General features: G+C 34.1%; 1 protein-coding gene across 1 annotated transcript in view; it reads left to right on the top strand.

The window, feature by feature from the left end:
* Ralyl (RALY RNA binding protein like) overlaps positions 1 to 26,764 on the top strand; it is a 381,351-nt gene that overhangs the window by 343,576 nt on the left and 11,011 nt on the right. The window contains exons 5-6 of the mRNA XM_052180983.1: positions 8,880 to 9,043; positions 24,491 to 24,604. Of these exons, the coding sequence (XP_052036943.1) occupies positions 8,880 to 9,043; positions 24,491 to 24,604 (278 nt within the window). The remainder of the gene's footprint in view (positions 1 to 8,879; positions 9,044 to 24,490; positions 24,605 to 26,764) is intronic.

Here is a 26,764-nt window from a genome sequence, read left to right as displayed (position 1 = left end):
ATAAGGTAAATATTTCCCATAAACTTTAAGTACAGGTAGTATTAAAACAAGGAGTACAAGGAAGTACATAAAAATACAGAGAAATGTTTTCAATAGGTCATTATGGACAAAGGAGTCCAGTAAACCCTCGGGAGTTCCCTACCGACTTGTGAATAATATTTCAGTTCTATAAGAAAGCCATGGGGTCCTCTCTGTGTGCTGTTCCATCTCTTCACACCCCTGACTATGTCCTTCCCTTGACTTCATGCCTCAGAGCACAGTGGGAATACTATACTCAGATTGAATTGGGTTCCCTGAGCCCTCTCAGGCCCAGCAGGCTCCCTCCCATACGTAGTTATATTGTTACAGTTCCTTCTGCAATGTGAGGTCCAGCCATGCCTGCCTCACTTTGCTGCAGAGCATACAGGGATGTTAACTTTTGATTGGCTAAAAATAGATAATTAAGTTGTGCAGAGAGTTAATCTCATTTAAGACATAGGACCCTTTTTTTCATTACAGACACAGGTATACTCATAGCTTGATCATGTATTCTAATTTTACAATAGACTGCATGGTTATGCACAGGGGCAGAATAGATCTTACTTATTTATGGGGGTAATGTACCCCAAAGCCTGTATAGGAAGCCAGATCAAAGGACACACTTCACAGATCTGGATAAAACCACTTACCTCTAATTCCTCCTATAAAGCAAGAGTAGTCTTAAAGAATGACTCCCTCCAATTGTTTTATAATTTAAACAACCAATTAGATTGTATTTAAAAGTTTAGTACCTTTTAATAATTTGCTCTTAAAGCAATGCCAACATTTGACAGCCTTAAAAATAATGTCATATCATACTAAGAAGATATGAGATGGGGCTAGTCTTTACATTTTTTTTAAAACCTTAACTTTTGATAGTTTCAAAATCATTTGATACTGGAAATTTTTAAGGATGCAAAACATTGTTGTACTACTCTAGATAAGTTTTCAATTACTATATTTTACCTAACATCATATCAAAATGACATTGTGTTAGGTACATTTCTTTGTGTTTCTTGTATAATTAATACGTTTTTATTTAAATTAATTATTTTATGCAGTAGGCAGCACGAGTTTTGACACTAAATCTTCTGACTTTGTGAAAAATCAAATATACATTTGTTTCAGTTTAAAAAATAAGATACAGGGCTTGATATGCTGACTTAACAGGTAAAGGTGGCTTCTCTGCAAGCTTGGCAGCTTTTGTTCAACCACCAGGATCCATACAAAGGAAGGAGAGAACCGATTCCACAAGGTGTACTCTGACGTACCTCCTCTTCCTTCACATGCACGCCTGCACTAATACACACACACACACACACACTAAAAAGGTAATTAATAGGTTTGAATATTAATTAATAAAGGATATATCCTGGACATTTTTGGATAAATAAAATGATATTTTGGATAAACAAAGGGTTATTTTGTTTAAAAAAGTAGTCAAAAGCTGAAAAATAGGCCTTCTATTAGAAAAACCAAGAACCTTAAACAGGCAAAGTATTAGAGAGCCTAAAGCTCTCTAAAGACTCTCCACTACAGAAAAAAGGCTAACAACAGCCAATTGTTAATGTTACTTATTTGTCTTATATGCAATCTGTTTGATTTCTATGTGTGCAATAGATCATTATGACTATGTTACTAACAGACTATGTGAACAGTATGTGCTCTCATTAGTTTCTATTTATTGTTTAAAGCACTTGGCTAAGAAAGATAAGCATTGGCCACCAGTGGCTTAGCCCCCTATAAATATAGAATCCCACATAGGAAAATTAACCAAGAAAGACTGGAAAAGATAAGTGGGCCTGGATGCATGACAGCAGTTAAACAGTTATTCTGCCTGAGATACACTCAGCTTGTTTTATGTGGAGCCTTTGCAAATACCTTGCATAATACTGCAAACTGGGCTATGTTATTTAGTACTGCAAAACCTGTTGTTTGCTACATGATTTTTTTCTTAACTCATGAAGTTATGTGATAACAAGCAATAGTCCTGATTATGTTTATAGTACTAAATCAATGCCAAATGCTAGTGTAAATTAACAATATTAACAATGATGGTAAATGTGTATTATACTGATTTTTTATTGAATATATTCTTCATTTACATTTCAAATGTTATACCCTTCCCTGGTTTCCTCCCTTCCAGAAAACTCCCAACTCATCCTCCCAGGACCTGCTGATTTTTATGTAGCAATGTCTACATTTCTGGGTAATAAGATAGTCACTCAATATTTCTTCCATAATAGACCATTGTCATGCCTTTGAGTGGCATTTCAGTTGTAGCTCACACTCCTGCAGAGAGATAGTGAACATTGTATTTATTTCCTAAGACCATGATGCTTTGTTTAGGGGGGAACAAAACAAAAAATAGCACTAATTATGCTTAGCAGAGATAATTGCTTTGAAAATTCTTTGCTAAATAAAAATTGAGACTTTGAAAAGACAAACCAAAATGGAATTAGTGACTGCAAAAAATAAGGCAATTGCTGAAAGGATACTTGCTGATATTAAAATTCATTGTAGAAAATGGGACTTACTGAGTTGAAATTATGAGTAGAAGTTTCAGACAGTGCTCTGTACCTGTGTGAAACTCGGAATCAGATCTCTGAGGAAGGGACACAGGCTACTGGTATGGATGTCTTGGAGAGAGCGTGAAGAAGCCAATGATCCAAGTCTTTCCATCTAGATTCTTTGGCTGCTATTGTGATAAATTGTGATTGCCAGGCTAAAGAAACAAAGTCATAGTCATCATAATCATGGGCAGCCTAATATGTCCATTTTTCCATCTTCTATTCTCATTCTTAAGTACTGAGTCAAACAAGAAGTCTAGAGTGTTCAGACACATGGTCTAGGGTATCCCAATCCCACCTGCACCTGAAGGAAGTTCTCTAGAAGCAACGGTTTCATAAGTGACACTCCGGTGTTCATATTCCCATCCTATTTCCTCATGTTTGGAGATCTGAATGGAATTCACTGATGCAGCCCATGCATTTTTTTTATTTTAATGACCTTGAGTGTCACATGGTAGAAGCAATGTCCAGTAATTGCATTTTAGCATTCACTGGTATTTTCGTTCTAAAAAGCTGGCATAGCTGAGTGCAGGCAATTTTATATTAGGAGAACCAATGACATACATCAATATGCTTCCAAATAAAGTAAAAGAGATTTTCTTTAAGTATACTTAGTTATCCCAGAGAATTTCTTCAATTTCCAAGCAATCAGCAGTTTAATCTAACACTTAACTTCAGTGTCACCAGAAAAAGCACCAAATACTTTATAAATGCCAGTGAAGAGTAAAGTTCGGTTAGAGAATAAGAAATGTCATAGATGTTTCACGATGTAGGATAATTCGTACTGTTATAGTTGCGCAAAATGGGCAGTGTTCAATTTTAGAACACTTCCTCCTTGTATTAATGAGCTAAAAAAAGAGTTGCTATGGTTTTAGCATGAAAATAGTCAGGGTTAATTTGTTTCTGATCATTAATATCATGAACAAAATGGTTTAAAATCCCCATCTTACCAAGTCAGAAATTGAATCGAACCATTTTAATGGTTTTACTTTTTACCTCAAATGGCCAGTTGAGGCCAAAATATTGTTCAATTGTTTAAAGTTCCATATGAAATTAAGCAGTTAGCAAACAGTAATGTTGATTACATTAAAGTAAAAAATTCACATAACATCATTCTAATTCTCAGAAAGCATGGTCAAAAAATTTGCATACAAACAATGGAGGAAACCAAGCTGAAAACTTTATAAAATTTACTAGTTAAAAAATAAAAAGGGGGCTTACAGGACTTTCGGGGAGTGGGGGGGCTAGAAAAGGGGAAATCATTTGAAATGTAAATAAATTATATCGAATAAAAAAATTAAAAAAATAAATAAAAAATAAAATTAATAAAAAAATAAAAAAATAAAAACTAAAAAATCATCAATATTCTGATGAACATTTAAGAATAATTTGAGAATAATTTGAATTCTTGCCAAGGATTAGCCTCAGCTTAGAGAGGGGCTCTGATCATGGGGTGCCTGGTCAAATCTCTGTTCTGCTCAACCAAGCTTTTTATTGTTATTCTAAAATCTCTCTGGTGGAGATTGCTCTCTCTGCTCATGGGTTTTCTGAACAAAGTCAGAAAAGGTGTTATAAAAAATGATTGGATCTTCCAACCAAGTAAGAAATTCTGTTAGGAAAAAATATTGAAGAGCTGTTTTCACTCTCTAGAGATCTCCAGACAGCTCAGTTCTTTCTAGAGAAAATTTTAAGGAACTATTATTGCTTTCTGTTAGCTTATCTCATGCAGACCAAAAGCCCAGTTTTTGATCTACATAGGAATTCAGTTATGTATTCTAGTTTCCCTTTTAATTATCCTATGCATTAGCGTCCCATAAACCCAGCTCCTTAAATTTTAGGAAACAATAAGCACACATTTTTTTTCTTAACATTGCAAAGGAATTCAAATATCTGTCTGAATTTGTTAAGCACAGAAGAAAAGCTGGTCTTGTGGGACCTACCCTGAAAGTACAATTTTAACCACTCTTGAACTTAAACTTTCTCTGTCCTAGGCTAAAATCTTAGTTGGGATCTCCCGGGATCATTACTCCCTAAATTCCTTTGCCCCCTTTAGTATTTTTTGACAAGTTGGCTCACAGCATAGCTGCTTTTGTTCCTCTAGATTCATTAAGCCCTTTGTATAATTCATGTTGCATCCTTATTTTCTGCCCTGTTGAGAATTACTATTTTCTAAACTCACATATGTAAAGCTCTTTCCCATATACTTAAGGGCTGTCCTGAAGTCCCAGTGTTTATCATTCTACTGAGACACAGCCACACCCTCAACTTAGTCTTTCTAACCATCATGGAGTCACTAATGTTAACATCAACATCAACATCTACACCAATATCAACATCAACAAACAGTGAGGACACTCCTTGGAAGGAAATGTTTCTCCACTGCTAGTACTGATCCATAACATATGTTCATTATTACACATACAAGCCTGATGTCCAGTCCACAGTAGCCATCAGCACTAATGGAGGCTCACTCCAGGGCCCTGCCCCAGGGGCACGAACCATGTCACTCTGTCCCCACCAAGGCCACTCCAGGCTTGCAAAAATCTGTATGTAGATCTTCTTATTAATGAAGTAGTATTTAAACTTGCATAGTGGACTCTAGTCTGTTGTTAGCAAAGCATGCTCAAAGTGGAATTTAGGGATAAAACAGACTACATCAAAGATAGTCATCTATTTGTGTATTATCCATGTATTGCCAAAACATTCTGGGGAGAAGCCAGTTTCTGAGCATCTTCTACTCCATATTAAATATTTTCTCTATAGTAACTACATAGCAACAGTAAGCTTGATTCATGAATAGAGAAAATAAATATTTTTAGGGCAAATTTAGAACCAAATAGATATTTATCAAAAAGTTCTTGAAATTATTACTTAAAGGTTATTACTTGGTTATGTAATTTAAATACCCGTATTAAAACCTTTAGTCTTTGACATTTCTTTTGATTTTGACACCTTCCTAATTATTAGCAAAAATAAGAATCAAGACAAAAAATTAAATAAAGTAAAGAAAATAAAAGAAGACATTAAAGAAAAAAATAGTCAGCAACTTGGCATTGATTTAGTAGACCTTCTACTAGAAAATAAATATATCATACCAATTAAACATGAAGATAATCACTAGGAATGTTGAAGACTCTTAATGTACAGACAGGCATATGCTTTGAGCATGTTTGTGTATGTACTTTACACTTGATTTCTATGCTTATATTAATATGACACTAAATTACTTTTATCCCGAGCAAACCTACATTGAGGATAAGAGATGAAAAATAATATTGTTCTTCTAAGAGACAAGCTATAACTACTTCATCAAATAAATGTGTAAAAATTAAAGTTATCAGCTTTTAACTTCCACTAAGAAATAATGAATCTCTAGCTTTATTTAAAGAAAACAAAAACAAAGACAAAACTTATGATTGAAATTTTTAAATGATCTGAAATAGAAAATCTTGCAAAATTTCTCTAAGGCCAATTATACTAACTATTTATTTTGTTGACAATTAGAGGGAAAGTTTGTTGAGTATTCATTTTAAAATTGACTTTGGGAAAGGGAAAATTATATGCTTGGCTTCATGATAACCATTATCCACTCAGCAAGTATTAAAAGAATGTGTATCTTCTGAATAAGCACTTTTAGGGAAAGCTAAAGACACCTGAAATAAAATAATAAAAAATATAGTTGTAAGTGAATGAAATAATATAGTGCTGATAAAAGTCATTTAAATACTTTAATCAACCATTGAAATTTGGCTCTATTTTGTAGCAACTGTAATTTCTGTAGACAGCCTATAATTTCAAATGAGCTATCCCTACTTCCAAAGCTATTTATAAAGATAAACTAATTTAATTTACTGTAGAGAGAATTCTGCTGGAAAAAATGCTGTGTCCTCCTTTCTCACCCCTCACACTTCCCTATGCATATAGAAACCCTAGCCTGTCTCTCAAGCCCAGAGTAACTGACCTTTTCTCACCAGACATGTTACATTTTATGCATGAGAGCCATGACCAGCTTCCTTCCTTATATTTCAAATGACCTCAAAGGTACCCAATGATATTAAAGAGTGATTCTCCTGCTATTAAAATATTAGAACTTTATTCACATTTGAAGTTCCTTCCATCGTGTTCTGTATGTTACACATGATATTAAAACACTTAAGTTCCAACACTTCCCATAGTCACTTCAGAGTGGCAGATGACATTGGTGAAAATTGCACATGATTTTTTTTTGAAACCACTTGCTATTGAGAGATGAGAATAGAGAAACCCAACACAAGACAAAGGTTCTGGATCACAGCTTGCAGAATATGCCAACATATTGACAGATGTTTAGGTGACCTAGAAAGCACCGTTAAAGGTTAAAGGACATTGTTATTATAGTAACAACAAATATGGCAGCTCATTTGCTCCACACATCTATCACAGAGTTCTTATATCTCTATGTATTACACGGTGTCCTGGGGATTTTCTTCAGCCAGTTAATAGGTTTGCTTGTATAATGAACCTCTTCAATGCACGTGAAAAGCTACAGGAACATTTTACCTCAAATGGTGATTTCTGACCTGAAGAAGAGCCAAATGCCTTATTTTATTCCTCTTGATAGTCTTGAGTATTGTATTTTAATCTGCTGACTTGGAGACCTTTGTGAATTCATCTTATAAATAACTAATGTGCACTTTGTTTTATGATTGAAATGAGAAGCAAATTTTCTTGACCCTTCTGATTTCCAATTCTCTGTTGGTATGGGCGGTATTCATAAGCCTTTCTGCCTCAGCCAGCTGTGGACTTTGAAGCAAACCCTAGCGTCCTGACATCCACTGCTCTTTGCCATTAAGTCCTTGGCTCAGTTGGACTTTGTCAGTTCACACAAGATAGAGCCCCACTTGACCTCGGCTGCATTTTCCTTCTTTTCTTTTGTACACAGGTAGAAGATAATCCTTATATCAAAACATTCCCTCTTAAACTTTATTGTCCTTTCAATTATCACATAATAATGCTAAATGATTTTTTAAACTAACTATTGAAAACAATTTTATGTTTATATTATATTTCATATGTTATTTTTCCCAAAAGAGATTGTCACATTTTCAGAAATTATGTACACAAGGTAAACTTTTATGAAATAACTTGACATAGAACTTTTTAAATCATGTTTTCTAGTTTCTTTTCTCTGAATTTCATTTTGTTTTATTCTCTGAATTTCATATTGATTTTTTATTGACTGCTTTAAAATCAATTATAAAATTAATTTCATATAATATTATCAAAATAAAATATGTAACAATCATAAATGGAAATCAATAATGCCTTTTCTTTTGTACTGGGTGATGTAATTATATCTTATTTGTTAGCAAATAGATTAAATGTAACCTAGCATTTTGTCCCTAAACTATTATACTTCTCAAATATGCTATCATATAGGATACTAGTACAAATGAGTATGCAGAATGAATAATATTAATCATTTGAGTCTCTGGATGGCATCTTTCCTTATGTGAGCTAACACCCTTTATTATGCCTTTATTCCTTTTGGTATTTGATGAAAATACACTCCTGTGATGAATATCAGTTTTTCTTTTACACAGAGTAGAAAATTTATTTTTGTTCCAGTTCAAAGCATTTTACCTGCTAACTCTACAAATGACTTTATTTTAATTTGCATATCTGAGAGTAGTTAGAATAACAAAGTGTTCTGATTACCAGTTCCCTCTAATGCTTCAGTAAATCCATTTCTACCTTTAGGCTAGCTCAGTTTCATTTAAACAGCCTCAGGCAGAGAGGGCCCTGATTTCCACAAACAACCTGAGAGGGTGGGCACCATTCTGATATGGTTTCTACACTTCCTTCTTGAGCTGGTTTTATCTCTACTTTTCTCCATAAACTGACAATTTTATTTGCTGGTTTGTTCATGACTCTGTAATCTTTCCACTCTTGGGTCATATGATAATTTTCTAATGTATAAGAAGTAGGTGTATGTTCAATATTAGAATAAGTTTGTTCAAATAAAGAAATACATCCTCAGACAAAGACCAACTTTATTTTGGTAATTTTATATCAGAGCAAAACTCCTTTCTTATCTTTCAAAACTTCAGAGTCAGGTCAAATTCTAGCATCCTGAAAGGGCATCCTGCTGGTTTCTGAAAAATAATTGACTGATAAACAACTTGGCTGAATAGTAAACAAGGGAAAAATATAGTCACCATAAAATCTTGACAGGGCAGCTTCTGAATAATTCCTATGTTTACTAGAACGTTTAGGCATCTTACCAACTCTCAACCATTTGTGTCTGTGAAGGCTGTTTGATTATCACGGCCGTGTACCTCCGCCTCCTCGAGCTGTCATCCCACTCAAACGTCCCAGAGTGGCTGTCACCACCACACGCAGGGGGAAAGGCGTCTTCTCCATGAAGGGGGGATCCAGATCTACTGTTGGTGGGTCATCTTCATCAGGCTCTAAGTGTAAGTAATGCACCCTGTTTATTTCCTTGTGCATAACGTAGGAATAGGCATCACTACCTGAAATCTATGGAGAATGGTTACTCAATAACTATTAGTGGGACATGTATGATTATCTATTCTTGATTTCCACCACAATGCATACAGTAGATAGAGAATTAAAGAGGTAAACCTGGACTTATTTTAATAGAATTTTATCATTGTAAACTATACTGTATCCTCAGTCTTGTTAGTGTGTAACAGTGTAAAGTCTAGAAATAGAATGTGTAGCTTTTAATAAGGAAACACTGTCACTTGTAAAGAATACATGGTCAGAGAAGGTTGTGAATATTATGTATTATGGATTAGAATTAGATAATCAAAGTTAAAAATTGACAAATGATATAAGAGATGTTTTAAGAAATAACTTTTCAATACCTATGTCATTATGAGATATATGAATATATATTTCAAAAATAATTAAAACTCATACAGATTGATGAGCTTTTCTCCTCCAGTAGAGTGCTTAATATCTTCCAGCACTGTGCAAACTAGCCAGTAACAATATCATGTGATAATGCTATCACATGAGTGAGTGTTATATAGAGATAACCAGCTTCCTAACTGTGTATATTTGAAAACTTCATAAGGAGTTAATGAGAAAACCTCTACGTTTTCATTAGAATATGATTGCTACAGAAAATAGTAACACATTTTCTGTCTTCCTTGAAATATGTTTTAATACAGGAAGGTTAGGAGTTAAGCTGTCATACTATTAGTATGTGAGAAAGAATGTCTTAGAGGAAACTGGAAGAGCTGTGGTTCAAGTAGTAGCCTGCAACTGTCTATTCCCAGGGATATTTTAGGAAAAAACCTGAAGGAGCTGAGGGACAAGCATCTATTTTATCATGCCAGGCAGAGCAAGGAATGACAGTCAAAACTGTGAACAGTCACAGTGGAACAACAAAGAAGCCATTGAAGTTGGAAGCTAGAGAGGGACTGTGGCTGAAGCCAAGAACACAAAGCAAGCGCCAGGGCAGCTTCATGGGGGATTTGCTTATTCCATATCACAAAGCTTTTAAGACATGGTAGACAAATTTTTGAAGATGAACAATAGTGTGGATTTTCCTATGAAAATGCAGAAACAAACAAGCAAACTTTATTCACTATAGATTTGGTACCAGTAACAGAGCAATGAAGCAATTTATCCAAGAATATCTTAGTAAATCAATGAGTTTATTGGGGCTACAGAAATATGGATGCAGGAGTTATCACAGGAATATTAATGACTCATAAACAGACACATCACTGGAAAGCCCACATCTGCATGGCTAACAACTTTGGAAAGCCTCATACCTGGAGTTCCAGCATGCTTTGCTCCTCAGTTAGAAGAGTCACTCTCGTTCTCTGTGTCTGTTTCTCCATATATATGTGTATATATATATATGAATATATATTTATATGTATGTCATATATATATATACATACACATAAACACATTGGAATATACATACACACATACACACACACATATATATATGCATACATATGCATTTATATATATGTGGAGTTATAAGTAGATGATTGATACAGATTGATAATAGAGAGACAAATGATAGATAGGCTAAATATAGATTGCATAAACCCAGATGTGGAAGAAACAGATATATATCTTATACACTATAGAATCTTTCAGAGGCTTTGAGGCTTGTGTTCAGTTCCTGAGTCTTAAGGGGTCTCTCTCCAAAAGAAAATGTGTCAACTCAGAGAGAACAACTTCACGGCAGCAAACACAGAGCAGGAAACTCATAAACAGAAGTCATAAATGGAAGCCAAGGCTTTTATTGTCACACCAAGACATGAGTGATATTTATTGCCACAGCATAGAAAATGTTAAAACTTACTATCGAATTACTATATTTTTATGTGAAAGTGAACTATAAAATAGTTCAGGAAGAAAGGTGAGTTTGGTTTGCTGAGTTCATGGGCATGTTGCCTTAGCTACTGCAATCTCAAGAGCAAAGATAAGTTTGCTCTTCTCTGTGCATTTGCTTCAAATCTATTCTGCAAATGAGTAGTGTAAATTTATTTGACCACTTTATTTTTGTGTTTTTTCAAAACAACATACAATTGAGTTTGGTCTAAGGGAACAATAAAAAGTCTAATACAATAGTTATCCTTAACTCTTTTATATGTCATCAGGTAAGAAAGGTGTCAGCTACTTTCATCATCATTATTTTGGTGGGTATACTTGTCATTCCTTCTGTTTAAGTGTTATCAAGGCCTATGTTTATGTGCATGCATGATGCCTCTGTATGTATGCCTGAGTGTGTGTGTGTGTGTGTGTGTGTGTGTGTGTAACTGACAGAGTTCAGTTCTTGGTGTCTCCCTATATCTGTTCATCGTATTTTCCTTTATTTTTAAAGTTCTTTTAAAATTTCTCCACAAATATTTTGATCATATTCTCCCCTTCCCTCAACTTTCTCAAGCTCCACCCACCTTCCAATGTACACAGGAAAGAAAAATTTTTTGTCAAAGTATTTGTAGATAAGCAGTTAATCACTGAAGCATGGTTGACCTACTAGGGGATACACTATTAGAACTCTTAGAACTGTCCCTCTGTCTCTGTCTCCCTGTCTGTCTTTCTCTGTCTCTCTCTTTTTGTCTTGACCCCCACTCCAGGGAGCTATCAGTTGCCAATAGCTTCTTTTCTAGGGGTTGAGATTACATTCCATATATGTTCTCTGTTCTAAGATTTGGTCTGGCTTGGATTTGCACAGGTTTTCTACATGCATGCACATTTGTGAGTTCATATGTGTAGTTAAGATACTGTTTCAATCTCCTCTATCTCTTAAATTCTCTCTCTCTCTCTCTCTCTCTCTCTCTCCATGATACCTGGACCTTGTAAGGCATATATGTACCATGTAGAGCTCAGAAGTGAAATCTTTTTGTTTTTACCTTGCCCAGTTGTATGTCTTTGATAATTACCACCTCCTAAAATTGTATTTTCACTGGTGCGGGCTGTGAAAGGAAGTAATCTGTAGTGATAATGATGTATAATTAGGTGATATATTAATATTTTGTCCATTTATAAAATCATAGTGTTATTTTCTCTCCTAGAGTCTGTGGTCTGTCTATACATTGATTCTACAACTAATAATGGTATTAGGTTTGAGATTTATCATGTGAAATGGGACTTAGAACCAATCTGAAAAGGATGCTTATGCCCATGGTTTTGTGTATCTTGCACCAGTGGACATGTCTTTCAAGGTCTGTCAGTATTATAGCTCACAAGGTTCACAGATGGATAAGCTTTTCTTCTTTAATGGAGTGCATAGCATCTTCCACAACTAAGAAAAGTAGCTGGACGTGATGAAGATTCCAGATTAGTACCAGCTTGATTTCTGAATGTCCTAAGTCTACAGGGTATGGCTCCCACCATCAAGACTTACAGGGAAGGCAAGATCATTGCCAATATCATGCAAGGTTTCTGGAACCCCAGTAGCCAATAATACCAAAATAATAAGTAACCCATTCCTGGTATTGAGCTCATTCATTCATTCATTCATTCATTTCTTTGGTCTCTGGTGTCATAGATTAAAAAACTCACCTGTGTAGGTATTCAAAAATGAAACGTATATATCTGAAAATTCAAAAGTTATATCAACAAATAAAGGAAAACAATGGTTTTTGGTCTTGATTATATTATTAAGTGTGTTTATTTCCATCTCTATCCATTGTCTTGTATAATTCAGCTTGTTTTCTAGGAATAGTTAAGTTTTACAAATTTAAATTACTAATTGAAATTCTGAATGAAGTCATAAATTACAGTGTTAATATTGATATAATTTGAGTAAATATTCATTAAACTGTATATATTTATTATTTTAATAAGCATTTTGCATTATTTAATGTATTGGTACCTTTGAAGATTTAAATAACATTTATTATTGCACAATAGAGTGAATACAGACAGTGATTATCTACACACAAGTAGATACACACAATATATATAGTGCAATATATGAAATATGTATTTTATCTGTGTAATATATGAAATGCTATGTGTGAAATATGTATATGTGTTTATATGTTTATCTTCAATGAACTCACAAAGGTAATACATATGTTAAATCATATTATTCTATATTGTTAATGTATATCATTTTTTGTGTATTTGCCAAAAAATTGAAATTAAAAAAGGTAATGTAAAGGGTTTAATGAAATTAGAATCCTACGTGTGTTTTAGGTTCTTTTTATATTGCTAAATCTAAAAGTGTGACCAACCTACCTAGCAATCAATCAAAAACATAGCATAAACTTTTATGATTAAAGATTATCATCTTATAAATGTGATGACATGAGAAATTTCTTCTCTAGAAAAAAACAACTAGTCAACATATTCAATTAATTTAAATTATAATGAGTACCAGAATAGAAAATTATAGTTAATAACCTTTAGGGAACATCAATGATAAAATAAGTGACAGATTATTATAAAAGCCACAAAACATCTATTGAAAGTTAGAGGTAGCCCAGTTACATAAAAGAAATTGTTATCAACTCTTTTTCTTAATAGTAAGACATTCAGTGTTGGCTTCTTGAAAAACAGCATGTAATTATGATGGAAATATACATCACCCAAAGATACCATTAACTGATCAATGAACACTCCCATCTATCCACTATCTAGGGTCAAGTATGAACATATTCAGCTTTGAAGACTATCAAAACAGTGGTCCTAGTTCACCAAAGTACTTATAGAAAGTTGATTATAATAATGTTAAATTAAGTTTATAAAGGTTACTGGCTTTGGAAAAATAAATTCAGACACAATTCCTTCATGGAGACAATATCGAAGGAAATAAGATCCTTGACTGTCTAATGTCTAGGAATGGAATGTGTGTTCCAGAGTGTCCTGAACCTGTAGCCTTTGATAATTCCCTTAATACCTGTGTGCATTTCTGTAGTTTCGTTTCTATCTTTAAAATGCAAATAATATTTATGTATTTAGTAGTTCTCAAAAGGGATAATTTATGTTTGTATACAAAATATTTAGAGGCATTATGCCCCATAATGTTATTTACTAATTATATTATTACTATTAGTGCATATTATATCATGAAAAGCATGGGATAAGAAATTGCTCTGTGTGGAATCGAGTAGTAACTTTGACACCTTTATTGGTGTTTTTGAGCCAGAATACTTTTCTTTCTATGTCTCATATTCAAAAAAAGACCTGCACTGTAGAGATAGCTTTGTTAGACTTGTTTCATAGCTTTATATGAAACAAATTTTTCCTGGTAGCAAGGATGGGTAAATAAAACTGTTATTTTAAAAACAGACTATAAAATATCTCTGAGTATCATTAGCATTTAAGATTGGTCTAGTCTTTCCATGGTAGAGTTGCAAAACTATATGAGTATAGTCTTGCCAATAATCCCAGAGCACTTGTCTGCCTCTCCTCCATTGGCTTTATAACCTGGTCAACTCTTAAGCAGAATGTTATCTACTCTAATAGATAACTGAATAATTTCCTTGAATTTTTGTTCTTCATTGCTATTGCTTCACTCCTATTGCTACATCAGCAGAATCCTACAATGTTGTCAATTCATGCCAAAATCAAAATTACTATCAATGACCAAATAGGAATCCACAATCTCTCTTTCTTCTGGAGCATTTGGCCAGTACTTCACTCTCTCATTTTTCTTCACACACTTTCTGAGTTGAATGGGAATCTTTTCTCAAGGTGTCTAAACTCATGTTCATATAGCTCTACATGGAAGTGTTTCATCATCTTAAGGAATGATTTACCAGCACATTGTGTTATATTATGAAACTACTAATAATCATTTTTGATACTTTCCTAGTATCCATGGTCCAGACTTGGTAATAACAGTACTTTAGGACCAAATTTAGACCTTATAAGGCTTGACGCCATCACTGTCCTCTAAACCCACATCAGTTTTTCATCTTTAATTTATGAGACATAAGCTCCATTCTTCATCTTATTTTTTTAGATATATTCTTTATTTACATTTCAGATGATGTCCCCTTTCCTGGATTCCCCCCTCCCTGAACGTCCCATAAACCCTCTTCCCTCCCCCTGTTCCCAATTCACTGCTTCCCGCTTCCCTGTCCTGGTATTCCCCTAGACTGCTGCATTGAGTCTTTCCAGAGCCAGGAGCCTCTCCTTTCTTCTTCGTGTACATCATTTGATATGTGAATTGTTTCTTGGGTATTCTGAGCTTCTGGACATCTTCATTATTAATGTACACATACAATCCTTGTATTGTTATAGAAATATAGTTAATTAAACCTTTCACACACTATACTCAAATATTTGTAGAACATCCTGACAATATTTCTGTTCTTTGTGCTTTGACTTTGTTATTCATTTGCTTCATAGTTGGATTTCAACCCAAGCTAAATCTCAAATTTTTTTACTGACCATCTATCTATTCAGTCAGAGAAGTGAAGGGAAACCCTGCCCTTTTCCTAAAAGTTTAAAAGAAATCAGACTTTTGTGTATTTTCAAGACTCAAAAATATTTGCTTATTCTTTTAAAGAGATTCGTATCTTCTGCTGAAATACACAAGAGACTTCTGGTCTTAGCTCAGGAGTCTAATATTTTATAGCTATTTTGAGAATCAATAATCAAATCCAATAAAAATAATTTATTTTTATTTTTACTCAATATTTGACACAGTTTAATTAATTAGCACATATCACACATTATGTAAGTCTTATTTTCCACACATGAAATAGATATAACACCTAGGAACTCATATAACAAGAAATAAGTAAACATGTTCCATTAATAAAGACAGTTATTACTTGATGGGAACACTATATTAGGATGAATTATCAATGTCAAGTAATAGGAACTTTTCACTTATTTCTCATTATCTTATATATTTTATGTTCTTGTATCTTATGATAAGTTTTTACATAATTTTCCCACCAACTTTAAATCCCATATGGTTAGAAAGGAAGGCAGCTCACTATGGTTTAGGAGTAAAGAAAAACTCAGTCTTTGTCATCTTCTTTTTTTTTCTTTTTTTTATTCAATATAATTTTTTATTTACATTTCAAATGATTTCCCCTTTTCTAGCCCCCCACTCCCCAAAAGTCCCATAAGCCCCTTTCTCTTCCCCTGTCCTCCCACCCACCCCTTCCCACTTCCCCATTCTGGTTTTGCCGAATACTGCTTCACTGAGTCTTTCCAGAACAAGGGGCCACTCCTCCTTTCTTCTTGTACCTCATTTGATGTGTGGATTATGTTTTGGGTATTCCAGTTTTCTAGGTTAATATCCACTTATTAGTGAGTGCCTTTGTCATCTTCTTAAACTTGGCTTCATGGCTTCTCTGCTATGTAATCCTAAAAGACATTACTTCTCTCATTTAGTTATAATCCACAAAGTAATCTTAACAATACAGGAGTCACCAAGTATTTTAATAATACATGTTTCATGCATTATCATAAGGACTAAATATAATCACTTATAAGTATCTCATAAAGAAACTCTATTTGAATAGATGCACAGAACAGATAACTAATAAATAGTTATTGAATGGAATGAGCTCATTTTCCATCTTATTTTTCTCATTTTAGAAACATAGAAAGAATGAGTATTTATGTATAAAGGGATAAAGTTTATGAGTAAACGTGCTAGTATATGTAATTTTTCTACTTAAGAAATTCTTGGGAAAGGTTAAGAACTATTCTAAATTATTTTAGCAAAATTCTTTCAAGTTTGGCTTTTGGAACTCTTTACAAGTCTGGTAAGTTTACCTCTGTATATTAAATCACATTAAAATAAAAGAATGTAAGGGGAAAGGCATACAGTTGCAGAAGCAGATGAGTTTAAAGTCAGAGGTAAGATTTCTACGAAATCACTTCACAGAAATTAATACTTATCACTTTTTTTAAGTAGCTGAATTCCATATCTTGATTGCTTAACTAATAGGGGAAAATAGAGTTAAATTAAACTAATGATTAAAATTTTCACAAAATTCAAAGTTACTCAAACCAACAATGAACTTACTTCTTCAGAAGACCAGGACTTCAACTTGATTTCCATATATGCAGATAGGTTATTTGATCCCAAGAAATCATGGCCTCAGTATTCTTTGGCTTCTTATAGATGAAATAGAATACACAAAAAAGACTGATAAATTAACTTATGTGTTAATTTATTAAAATATTTAAATATTTTAAGTCTTAGGAAATAAAAACTGTCATAAGTTCATATTAATTATTAGTAAGGTTTATCTGCTTACAGTCATTTATAAGTTTTTCTCAATAATTGAACATCACATTCGGTATTGATGAAGCAAGGCAACACAACCACAGTGTCTCAAGCCCACTTTCTATTTTGAGTAGAATTCCATGGTGCAGATACTTTATCTAATATAAAAGTTTGCTCACTGCATGATGCAGGAATCAGGGTCATGTGAAAGTATTTGGTGACTGATAAGCATCTTAGGCTTTCATTTGGGTTTTAGAATGGCAGAAGAAATTAATGTGGCTTATTAATAGGTACTTTCTTCTTGGTATCCTAACAACACTAATTACATAATAATCACACATCTCCCTTAGCCTCATCTAACACTCACTGCCTCAAAAATACTTAACCATCATATATTAATTATTAAGCTCTAAAAGCATGCATGTAAGTAATATTTTATAGACTGAAATAGTTATATGTAAGAATTGATGGGTATAAGTACTTATACATATATCCACATAATAACAATTAATAACAAAAGAGCCCATGGACTTGGAACAGAGCAAGCAGGTGTTTGGAACAAAAAAGGATAAAAAGAAATGATTCAATTATATTATAGTATAAAAAAGAACAGAAACAGATTTGTAGCATTATGAATATTAAACATGGAATAGAAATATACATTCCAAACAACCAAGAAATCCAGAGTTTCAAATGCCTAGAATTATTACTCTTTAGTTAAATAATTCTATGCCTGATGGTACAATAGAGTGTGAATTGTGGAATAGTCAACAGACCAAATGCTCATTAGATACCGCCCTCGGTTTTAATTTACAAACTTGGTATAGCATGTCTACTGCAGGGTAAAGTTGCCTCACATTATGAATCATTGATCTAGAAATTTATATCCAGAATCTTTATTTGTCTCTGGATAGACGGGATCTAGAGATGAATAAAATAAATAGAGCTGTTTTTCACTAAATAAATCCAAATTGTACACACAGGGAAATGGTTTCTGCCTGCATGCCTAATTTCTTGTAAAGATCATATCTCATGATACAAAAAACCCTAATCATTACTTTTTAACTATATCAAAATGTAATAATATTTATCACAAAATAAATGCACTCTAAAGAAATTAGATTTGCAATGATTTGATATGGATTTACTTTTTAACAAAATTCTACTGTGATACTTTAGGAAAACTATTTCAGTTTATCTGTATGGTAGAAACTGACTTCTACTTTCTCAAGCATCATTCTTCCTTCCAGAAAAGGTGTAATATATCTGGTGAGCCAATACAGTTTTCATATATCAGTCTTTTGATTCAGGACCTATAATTATACACCAAAAAATGTTATACTCAACAGTGCAAAAGGGTTTTTAAGTGAAATACTTGTCATATAATTTTTATTGGATAATGCATGCATAGTTTTTCTTTGAAGGAGCAATTACTGATTCTCCAAAAACACCTTGTAACACATAACAAGTATGTATACTTACATTAGGAAAGACTCGTGTCTGTTCACTGAGAATGTCACCTCTTATTGTCAGCTATCTTGCTTGTTTTCCACCTCTGACCTCTTTACTAAATTTTATAACCACATACTCAGCTGCTCAGATTTGACCTGTATTTGGATACCCCACCCACACAATGTCTTGTTCCAGTCCAATCAACAACAACTCTTGCTTGGACTATTCTCAGGGACACAGTGATTCACTGGTTCTGTCCATCACCCCACAGACTCTTCAGGTTCAGTATGGTGCGCTCAGATGTCTAACAATTCTGCTGTGGCACCAAAACCGATGTTCATCTCTGTACTCTGCTTCACTCACTGGCTCCTTGGAGTCTCCTTCTACCTATTCACTTTACTCCAGCCATATTCATTTCCTTTTAAAAATATCTGCCTATATTCTTTCTCCATCCTGTGTGTGTACTATTCTTCTCTTTATTGGTCCCAACAATCAGCCTTTATCTCCTTCTACCTGATTCCTCCTTTCACTGAGATTTTTGTTGAAATATCCTGTTATCACTGAAAATTTTCCCACTTACTCCATGTAAAATGAAAAATCTAATGATAAAATCAGGCTCTAAATTCTGTCTTATCTGCATATATTGCCTTCTTCCATCCAGAGTTAGAGTTCGATAATTATAGGGAATTTCTCATTACTGTCCAGTGCTGTATCCGTAGCTTCTGGGAAAGAAACTTAAAATAATCCATTTCTCTTAATATTTTTCTGCAATATATGAAACACTTAAGGTAAAAAATTGTGACCTTGACAGATAAACATTTAAAGAAACGAAAGTGGAAGTAACAACATCTGAGAGAAGTTAGGCTGGGAGAGGGATGACTTGCTAAAGAATGGGATTGGAGATGAGGACCCATTTAATGTTGGTAAGTTGGAACTCTTTCAGAACTCAATGATGTATTCCAGGTAGAAGTTATGAGTCTAAGACTTCATGACACATTTAAGGAATGGCCATGAATTGTGATTATAGCTTCAATTATTAGAAAAAAAAAACAAAAAAAAGTAGAAAAAATTTTCTACTGTCACTGTTTCATACCTTATTAAAAAAGGACGTTTTATCCTATCCAATGTATCTTCAAATGTAAGGATTATTAATTAAAGGATGTAGGGAAAAGTTAAAAGGTTAGATACCAAAACCATGCTTTCCTGTCATTTGCTTTCATCCTAACATTTTGACAAGACATGACTATAGTTAAATGATACTTACATTTTGAATATCTTGGCTGCATATTCTCTCCTTCTTTGTCAGCTACGGAGATTTTTGTTTTCTAATTATTCTTGCCTGTCACATATATAAAGGTTATGAAATAACATGTGCTATTGAAACTAGGATGAAATCACCGCATCTACATATATGCATGCTGAAAATGTTCTAGTACTCGTTTACTGTGTCAGACACTAAGACAAAGTTCTGTTGTTAAACTGATAATAGAAAGGAAAGATCTGAAGGCACTCTTCTCACAGAGTTTAGTTCTAGAGCCTAAGCAAGTGAACAATCGTCAGTTGACCCTGTGTCCCACAGCTGCCCCAAATTCTACCTATACATTTTCAGAATGCCATTTATTGTGGCAAGATACAAATTTTCTTTGGCAATTTACTTGATTTAACATCCCCCTTTAAGTAATTACAGACGTTTTAAAATAAACAATGGTGGATTCAATCCCTAAACCTCAAAGAAGGAATTCACTAATCAGTAAAAGGTTGAGGGAGACTATCCAAACACACAGAATGGGATGTTGATATACCAAGTGCCTAATCAAGAGCTATTCACTCAAGATAGGCATCATTTACTGTGAAATACAGGCATGTAAAAGAAAAGTCAATAATCAGTGAATGTGTAGCAGTAAATGTGAGGCACCATTAAAAAGATTACAGGTGAGAGGCTCACTCTTCGGTGAATTTGTAAAAGAGGAATTCATATGCAAACAGGTCTAAACCCTTAAAATGTCGGGCAGATTTTGAGAGATACATTTGGGGGATAGAAAAACCTTTGATTAAAGAAATATGTTTGCACAATAATACAGTATAATAATAGCATGAATAAGACTTCCACCACTTACAGGTCCTATTGATGCTCTGAGCATGGTACTAAGAAGTTTGTGCCTATTTCCTCTAAGGAAGAGGATGAAAATTACAAAGGTAAAGAAAAGTCGCCTAGCAGTTTTAGATCACTTCAACAACACAAACAGATAAGAGAGATAACAAACTTTCTTTTTTAACAGGAAGCTGCTCTGTTAATGACAAGTGGGCTTAGAGAAAACATGGAGTAGAAAGTTGAACATGGACTCATAGAAGATTCTAGATATTAATACCATTTTTAACAGTTGAGTTTGTACACTAATCACTTTTCTATACTGTGATCATATTCTTGAAACAACTTAAATTGGGGCAGGCTAATTTTCACTCAGGGTCTCAGAGGGTTTCCCATGTTTGGTCCAGTGTATTGAACATAACATTATGGTAGGTGAGTTTATAACTTTTCATACTATAGAGAACCAAAGGGGTGAGACAGGAAGTAGACAAGACAAACATACCTGTGAGAACCAGCCCCAGGAACTGACTGATGCAGTCATATCTCATCTCCTAGAGGTTGCAAAGCATGACAAAATAGTGTGACCAGTTGTGTCACAAGCATTTGAAACTCAAATCACATTGAAGACATTTGGAATTACATAATAACACTTTTCATAAATGTACTTCTTATCTCTCTTGATATAGAAAGGGAAGAGATTCTGGAAATTTTCAGTTTATGTGTAATCTATAATGTATAAAGCTGTTGCCTTATTAATATCCCTTCAGGAACTGTCTGAAAGTGGCTACTAAGTGGAAGGTACAGGCCAAGTGAGAATGAATGAAAGTGTATGCAGATACATTAAATGCACAACTGTGTTTAATTCTTGTTTAATATTTAGTTTTGGAAAAACATAATAGCACCTTTGAGGCATTCTACAAATACAGAATAGCAAAGGAGCACCTGTCTCAGTGAGTGAGCTAGCATTCATCAGGGTAATATGTTACAGAGCAAATGTTAGCAGAGAGAAAGAGTAAAAAATAAAGAGGGAGAGAGGTTACAGAGGTGCTCCTCTGAGAACTTCCCTCTAGGAAAGTGTCATGACAGCACAAAACCAGAAAAATCTGGATGCAGATATTGATTCTGATGGAAAAGTATACACGATGGACTGAAGCTCACTGCCTAGGCATGGATAGATCATCTTCCATATACAGCACTGAGATGAGGAATTGACTTCCATATCTGTGGGAGAGGCAGAAAGCACTGTTAATCCAGACTGCTCTTAGGACCCTTGTCAGCCCTTGGTGCTCTCACTCCAGGAGGAGGAAGGCAGTCTCTCTGTACATGGTTGGAGACTCAGTTCATTAGTACCCTTATAAATTTCAATGATGTTAATTAGACTGAAATATCAATATAATCTTTCTCTGTTCTTACAAAATAATGGTGGTAAATCTATTCCTCAAACCTTGGCTCTCTGGATAGTTACAGGTTCCTACCATGTAAACCCCAATGTCTAGGTGTATTCTAATGAAGGTTTAATGTGAGATGTTAGTGATTTATCAATTTTTATTTTCTAGTGTGATATATTAAAATTAATCAGTTAGAGCTAAGGATTAACTTATTTCCTCAGAAATACATTCCATTGGTTTTTTAGCAGTACTGTTTTTATTATTGCAACCTTTTATCAGATAAAATATTTTCTATCAAATTTGATAGATTTAAGTGAAACTACATAATAAGTGTCCACCAAAGGAAATGAGTGTCATCCTTCAAAGTCGAATCAATTTCTCACAGTGACAGATGGTATTTTTCAAATTTAGCTGCAATTTAACAATGGTACTTTGATGTCTGAAATAATTGACATCCAGAGGGAGTCATTGTTGAAAGTGCATTCTTGTAGTTGGTCAGTTCTATCACGGGCTTGCAGGAGACTTGTTTCTTGCAGTATTTATCTTACAAAGTACTTTGCATTAGAAAAAATTTACTTTCAAATTCTGATTTAATAAGGAGGAAGTATATTTTGGACTGGGAAAATCATTTTCTATCTTTTGAGACCTACTGTATTGTGTATAGTATAATACTTCATATATTAGAATTGACAAATATATGAAATTAAAAGTTAGCAATAATGCTTTCAGAATCTCTTCAGAATATCTAAGCTAGGGCAAATATAAAACTGACATAAAGATAATACAAAGAAGGAAAGGGGAAGGGGGAAAGGAAGAGCCCAAGAGGGCAAGAGAAGCAAGAGTAAAAGAGTAAGAAAGAGAGGAGGGGGCAGGTGGCCCCTTTTATAGTGGGCCAGGTCTACCTGGCTGTTGCCAGGCAACTGTGGGATGGATTTTAGACAAAATTCTAACACTTAGACTCCCTGAGTCTGTGGATTGTAACAAGATTATCCATTACTTTACAACGAATGTTCATTTATAAGAGAATACATAAATGTGTGTCTTTCTGGGGCTGAGTTACTTCAATCACGATGATTTTTTTCCTTACATCCATTTCCCTGCAAATTTCATGGTTATATTTTTAACATCTGAGTAACACTCCAATGTGTATCACATTTTTAAATCCATTCTTTGGTTTAGGGACATCTAACATATTTTCAGTCTCTGGCTATGATGAACAAAGCTTACATAAATGTAGTTAAGCAAATTCCCTTGTAGTAGGATGGAACATCTTTTGGGCATATATCCTGAAGTTTTCTTAAGCCCCTTAAAAATGCTTAATTTAAATGGCAACAAGCTATTAAGACATATTGTCTCTCTTATGTGATTGTGATTTTTGATTTTTTTTTTTTTTTGGCTGGGGACCAAACCTGGAGCCATTTGCTTGTCAGTCAAGCACTCGACCAGTTGAGTTAAATTCTGACACGTTTGTTGCTTTTTTGAAATGCTTCTTTAAAAATGAAAAGTTCCCATTCATAACAGGCCCTATCTTTTCTTTAGAAACCAGATCAATGAATATAATTTCTGTACTCAGGAAACTGAAGCAAAAGTATAGTGTATTCAAGGACAGCTTGAGAACACATTAATATATTATCTCAAAATATATACATAAATAAACCACAAATTATATTCTAGTAAAATTTGTCAGGAAGAATTCGTTGTGGCTTAAGAATAGGTATGTACTATCTTTTAAGATAGGGCTCCGAAAATATCATATTCTCTCAATGACAAATATGATACTTTTATTTCAATCATAACTCAAATATCTGACTTAAAAGTTTCACTGATGTCTAGCTATTAGTGCTTGAAGATGGAGGAGTGAACTGGCTCAATACCAAGGCATACAACAAGGTATTTATTTCACAGTGTGGTTATTCAAAGTAGCCTTAACACAGATATCACTAATCCTTAAGCCAAGTCAGTTTTACATTGAAGTTTTATGAAAGTGTATTCTCTTACTTGCCTGAGTAAGTAAAGACACGGCATGGCACTGTTCTGTTGAAAATGTCAGATTCTTCATCCTTCCTTTCGTGTGACCTTCAGTGAGTACACTGAGTATCAGGTTCCCATGTCATTGAGAATCCTTATTTCTAATTAGAAATCCATGTACTATTTTAGGATGCCTAACTGTGACAGGAAGCTGATGATTCACTGGAAATCCTGTAAGACAATCTTGAGAAGCACTGTGTCTTGAATTGTATTCTAAGTGGCCCGTTTGATGTCCTGTTTTCTTTCCACTTTCCCCTTCCAGTGAAATCAGACGAGTTACAGACAATCAAGAAAGAACTGACCCAGATCAAAACTAAAATTGACTCCTTGCTAGGGCGCCTGGAGAAGATTGAGAAGCAGCAAAAGGCAGAAGCAGGTAAGTGTGAAGGAATCTGTGGCCCCAGACAGGTTAAAATTAACCCAGCACTAACAGTAACATAGAATGCAGGCCAGAGCGACACCAGCTGAGTCACCAAGTTAACACAAAGCCACAAATAACTACCACTGTAAGCCAAGAATTGCACAGAAAGAAGTGACTAACTTTGGAACACATTAACCAATTTTCTAAGATAAAGATAGTATTTTAATGGAATAATAAATAATATTTGAATCACAATTAAAAATTTTGATCTCAATATTAAGTACTTTATAAAGAAAATAAAGGTGAATAATGGAGAGAGTTGTCAGGAGAATATATTATTCACATTTCATTAAATTTAGCCACAACATAGTACAAAAGAAATTGCAAAGGCCATTGTTACAAAGCCAAATTTCACTCTGTGAAACATCCTTACCAGACAACCACAGGCCAAATTAGTGATTATTGCTTTAGCAGTCAGAGGGCTCTTTTTGAATTCTGAGCATAGCTTCCAGCCACAGTCTAAGATCATTTTTACGCGTTTTTGTATGTTGTATTAAGATCATAAAAATGAGGTTTGGGATGAACTAGGAGCGTTCCGCATTTTGAGACTGGTGAGTTTCTAGTCCTGTATGTGTTTCTCTCAGGCCGTGCCCTTTTTCCAAGGACTGTGTTAATAACTGTACATATGTGTGTGCACATGTGCATATGAGTGTGCTTGTGTGTGTGTGTGTGTGTGTGTGTGTGTGTGTGGTGCTGAGATACACATGGGGCATATCCTAGGAATTTAATTTTCTTAAAAGTCAATAAAGAAAGTGTGAGTGGGGGGCCAGAAAAGTGGGGGAAATCATTTGAAATGTAAATAAAAAATATATCAAATAAAAAAAAAGAAAATATTCACCTTAATTCTAATTGCAAAAAAAAATCAATTAAATGAACAGTATAATTTTGGAAAGTTTTTGTTTGGTTGGTGTTTTCTGTTTTGTTTTGTTTGTTTGTTTTTGTTGTTGTTTTTTGTTTTGCTTTTGTTATATCTAAGCTTTTTTCACAGAATGCAAACAAAGGTTCACTGTCATAAATCAATTTGTGACTTACCTGGGTCTTATGACCGGGTGTCAGGATCCCCCACAGCTGGGTTTCTGGCTTTCCTGAGGTGGGGCTACTAGGCTACTTTTAGATAATGACAACATGTGGGCACTAGAATTGTGGCTGAGGCTCTTGTTTGGAACATAAGGTTCCTGGCTGGAACCTATAGCTCTTGACCTAAAGTAAGCAGAAGCCTGCCCACCAGCCTGTTGACTCTTGCATAGAACTGAAGTCTATTTCCTGGCCAAGCTATGGAACATTTCCAGTCTAAAGCATATCAGAATAAGGTAATTCAACCTATGTTTTAAAATATCTCTTTAAGAGAAAGAGAAGTCAGTAACTCTCCCCAGCATGTTAATATGAAAGAGTCATGAGAGATTACATTGAACAACTTTCACTGAAACTTTCTATTTTTTATTTTATAAAAATAGCAGTAAAATAAAAATATTTTTTATTTTATAAAAAATAGCACATATTTTATGCTGAGAAAAGTTACGGTTGCCTACACTTTTCAGTAAAGATATTTAGGGTTGTAAAAAGGTTTGATGGATTGTCTACCCTGATAATCTAAAGTGTCGCTGTAACTGAAGTATCTTATGATGTTGCCTAAGTCAATATTTCCCTTTGAGGAACTTCTGTAGAATTCATTATTATGTAAAACAACCCTTAGAGCAAAAGACTTTGATAACCAATTTGCACTTCAGTTTAAAGGATTACAGAGAACTCATTTAAATATAAATCACCTCAAAGAGAAAAATGTGATCCTTATTCCAGCATATTATACCTTCCGATTTCCTGCAATGACTCATACCTGCCACAGATCCTGCTGGAAGATCATCTATAAATGTTAACACTCTAATTCAAGCCCTGATTTTCTTTTTATAAAAGCTGTCATCTTGTCTTTGCTCATCTTAAACTTTTTCCAGTCATGAGACTGTTTCTTTCAAAACGACAAGTCTTGTCCTTGCTGTTGGTGTCTCTCTTCCTTTTGCATGTTATAAAGAAAATGAAGGCATTTAATTTGTATCTTCATTGTCCTTGTAACTGTCTTCTTCGTGGCATTGATATTTATAGAGATAATACAATCTTCTT

This window comes from Apodemus sylvaticus, chromosome 4, assembly GCF_947179515.1.
Source record: "Apodemus sylvaticus chromosome 4, mApoSyl1.1, whole genome shotgun sequence".
Lineage (NCBI taxonomy): Eukaryota > Metazoa > Chordata > Mammalia > Rodentia > Muridae > Apodemus > Apodemus sylvaticus.
Note: the sequence above shows the minus strand (reverse complement) of the source record. Positions and strands in the feature narration are given on the sequence as shown.